This window comes from Populus nigra, chromosome 7 (genome assembly GCF_951802175.1).
Source record: "Populus nigra chromosome 7, ddPopNigr1.1, whole genome shotgun sequence".
Classification (NCBI taxonomy): Eukaryota; Viridiplantae; Streptophyta; class Magnoliopsida; order Malpighiales; family Salicaceae; genus Populus; species Populus nigra.
Window position 1 is genome coordinate 17469819 of NC_084858.1, and position 3787 is coordinate 17473605.

General features: G+C 36.9%; 1 protein-coding gene across 1 annotated transcript; it reads right to left on the reverse strand.

Annotated features, from left to right (window-relative positions):
• Positions 1–200: 200 nt before the first annotated feature.
• Positions 201–3474, reverse strand: LOC133699846 (probable LRR receptor-like serine/threonine-protein kinase At1g29720). The gene is made up of 7 exons (XM_062123338.1): positions 3262–3474; positions 1931–2158; positions 1696–1817; positions 1363–1573; positions 1050–1287; positions 796–946; positions 201–692 (listed from the first exon to the last, which is right to left on the reverse strand). Exons 1-7 carry the CDS (start codon positions 3440–3442, stop codon positions 279–281), a joined length of 1545 nt encoding a protein of 514 aa, XP_061979322.1. The 5' UTR covers positions 3443–3474; the 3' UTR covers positions 201–278.
• Positions 3475–3787: the final 313 nt, after the last annotated feature.

The following is a 3787-nucleotide window of genomic DNA, read 5'->3' on the forward strand; positions in this document are numbered from 1 at the left end:
TAACTGAAATCTTCCCCCCTAATTTTATCTTTTGGCTCCGCCCGTGCTGTATATATATCCATTCGATATAATTTGTTTACGAAGTTGCACATTATTACCATATATACCCTAGAAAGAATAATGTTTTTTTTTCTAGGGCAGGGGGGCGATTGCCTGGCCCCCTCAGCCCCCATAGGCCCCACCACTGTTCAACCGTGAGGTCAGCGGGAATGAATTGTGTTTCTTCTATATTATAAGTGTAAAAGTAGTTCCAAATATACATGCATATCTCGGCTTTGTTAAACAAAAGATGAAGAAGATTCACTAATTTTACAATGCGTGGACTCGGGGCTGGGTGGGTAAAGATCATGGGCAGACATGGAGGTGGATACATTCCATGTTTTATCAGATGAAAAAACGTGGTCTTGGGTGCTGCAGCTCTGGTCTAAAACCTGTTGAAAGTGGTCATAATTGACTTGTTTAAATTGAAAATCACCACCGTATATGGTAGGATCTGAGATCACTTCCTGGATGCTGGTCTGTCCTTCAAGCATACTCACCACTGCTGGCATTGTAGGCCTTAGAGATGGAGATGCATTGGCGCATAAGAGAGCCACCTTGATCATCTTTTCAGCCTCTTCCTTGTTGAATTCAGACCGCAGCTTTGGGTCCACCAGCGCCATTAAATTCCCTCTTTTTTGCAATACAAATGCCTGTGACAGATAAGTTCATTTAGACTGTGTAAGAGCTAGCTAGCTAGTAATGCCTAATGCATCATGAATTCAATGTAGCAACACAAGCAGTCTCGTAACTTACCCAGTCAAGAAGACAAACGCTTTCGTTTGTTGGATTGTAAGTTGAATTGCTTCTTCCACTGACAATTTCTAAAGCAACAACCCCAAAACTGTAAACATCTGCCTTGTCTGATAAATAACCCCACAGTGCATATTCTGGAGCCATGTATCCTCTGAAATCAAAAGGCAAGCCAGGTGAGTTACTTCAGTGTGTGTAATTAAGGTCTTTTTCGATCGATAACTAAATCATTAGAAAACTAACGATAAGGTGCTTACATAGTTCCAGCAACTCGAGTGCTAATGTGAGTGTTCTCCGCTTCATTGAGCTTAGCTAGTCCAAAGTCTGATATCTTGGCGTTTAGATCCTTGTCCAGCAACACATTTGTACCTTTGATGTCTCGGTGAACAATCCTGATTGCTGATCCTTCATGGAGAAACGCCAAGCCTCTGGCTATCCCAACACATATCTTAAATCTTGCTGGCCAATCCAACATACGAGCACTTGTTTCTGCACCTGTTGCTAAAACCCAGTAAGAAATGGCAAAAACTTTTACGATTACCGAAGAGTGCACAAGCTAAAGGTGATTACCAAACAGTGCACGACCAAGGGAATTGTTTTCCATGTACTCGTATACAAGCAGCAACTGGTCTCCTTCAATGCAGCATCCATAAAGCTTTACAAGATTGGGATGCTTTAAACCAGATATCATGCCTATTTCATTCACAAATTCACGGTTTCCTTGACTGGATTTAGGAGATAGCTGCTTAACAGCGATAACAGTCCCGTCTGATAACTCACCCTGCATAAAATAACCATGCTTCCAATGCTCATATTCCCTTCTGCAGATAAGTGATTCAAAGAAAAGGTCCGACAATCAATGCATTGAGGATACCATGCATGGGATTTCATTAGAGGACAAACCTTGTACACGGACCCAAAACCACCCTCTCCAATCTTGTTTGCAGAATCAAAATTGTTTGTGGCAGCTCCTAGCTGCCTCAGAGTGAACGAACCAGTTTTCAGATCAAGCCCCATGATCAGATCTGCGCATATACAAGTGTTGAGGGAATTTCATGTAAGATATTCGTCATGTACTATCACTTTTAGACAATACATATATACATATACATAGTGCTAGTTAGCAATCTGCTACTACCATCTTGTAGTTCTGGTTTTGGAGCGCCCACTCCTCCTCCACCAGCCACCGTCAAGGCGTTGCGGTGTCCGTTAATCAGAGACCAAATTGTTGATTTAAATGTACCTCGTTCTCTCTTGTACTTGTCTTGAAAAAAGAATTTCCAACAAATGATACCCATTACCAAGAAAAAAAGGACTATGGTTGAAGAGACAACTACGGGCATAACAGGTGTCTTGCTTCCAGATTCTGAAATTAATTGAAGTCACACAAACAAATTTAGAAAGCTTAGCAGTCCAATTTTTTAATCAATGAGCTTTTTTTTTTTTTACAAGCTTTGATTTGTTGAATGGGCCCAATATGTTAAATTGATTAGTTTGGATTAATTTTCTCGGTTTCTAAAATTTAAAATCAAAACCAAAAAGAAAATGTTTTTAAATTCTTAACCAAAATTATTCACTAATTTCAGAAAAATGTTCAATTCAATAAATTTTATGCTCCTTTTTATGAATATTCCGGGAAAAATAGATTAATTTCGTCATCTCTTAAATGTGAAAGTATGTAATATTAATTACTTTTCAAAATACTTTTAATTTAAAAATATATTAAAATAATATTTTTTTAATTTTTTAAAAAATTATTTTTGTATCAATACATCAAAAAAAAAATTGAAAATAAAAATAAATTTTTTTTAAAAAAAAATCAAAATTTAGGGACCTAACACTACTCCCTAGTTGGCATTGCATTTTAACCGGGAGTTGGGTAAATTTTGAAAAACAAATCACTTAAAATTAATTTTTTATTTTTTAATAATTTTTTAAAAATAAAAAAATTATTTTAATATATTTTTAAATAAAAAAACATTTTTTAAAACAATCATAACTCATACAACCAAACCTATCTAACCCCTATACACAGTGGCGCGCGCACTTGTTGACTAGGAACTACATTAAATGATGTAAATTAAGGAAACAAAACAAGACCATGCACATAAAATATCTCAAGCAGCTTTCAACGTCTCTCACATGAGTTGCTGGGTGTGCGCCGAGAGTAAAACTACGAAATTTAACTCTGTTTTTTTCTTTTTTCTTTTTTCTTTTTTCTCGAGAGTGAAAAATAAGCAGCTCTTCTTGTGTGTGCAGAGTGAAGAAATTAATGTTTTTTTCCAACAAAGCAACCAAGTGAAGAATTGCAGACGGAAAAGGAATGAGCTCAAATTTCTATGTTAATTGGCACACAAATAGAAGCTTAGAAAATTGGTTGGTTTCAAAGACGTACTCCCTCAGATTTACAGCATCCCATTACTGCTAAGACAAAGTTTACTTGTTTTGTGGTGGTGAGGTTGCTCTTACCTTCTTCTGGACGTGACCCATTTGATGCCAGCAAAGTAACTGTAGAGCTGAGAAAGCTGACCGTGACCGCCATGACTCGGCGAAGCTGAAGAAGTCTACAGCGAGGTTCAAGCTTCCTGCAAAACTTGGATGCAGAAATAGGGGGGAAAACAAAAAGAAAGAAGCTCGAACACGGTTTCATTTACGAGGAATTTGACTTGTAATAGGTGGACATGGGGAATTGTTAAAAACAAATTCTTAAATCGGTGAAAATGACCTCCTGCCACTTGCTTTGATACTTTTTCCTTTTAATCTCAAAAACAAAAAAACAAAAAAAATATTTACTCATTAAATGTTTTGAAAATTCGCCCTGTCAATCCTCGAGGTCCAAATAACTCTTGATTGTTTTCCATGAACAATCCAAAACTTGAGATAAAGAGTGTAATTAATCCAAATAAGTTTAATGAGTGGTTCATAACGGAGATTGAAGTCATCAAATTTTGATGGGTCTTAGTCGTCGATTCATGCCTAGCTGCTTCACATATAG

Coding starts and splice junctions, on each gene's coding strand:
- LOC133699846 (XM_062123338.1), bottom strand. CDS start 3,442: ATGAAACCGTGTTCGAGCTTCTTTCTTTTTGTTTTCCCCCCTATTTCT. Junction 1,818..1,930: donor AAAACCAGAACTACAAGATG/GTAGTAGCAGAT, acceptor GTATATGCGCAG/ATCTGATCATGGGGCTTGAT. Junction 1,574..1,695: donor GTTTTGGGTCCGTGTACAAG/GTTTGTCCTCTA, acceptor TATTTTATGCAG/GGTGAGTTATCAGACGGGAC.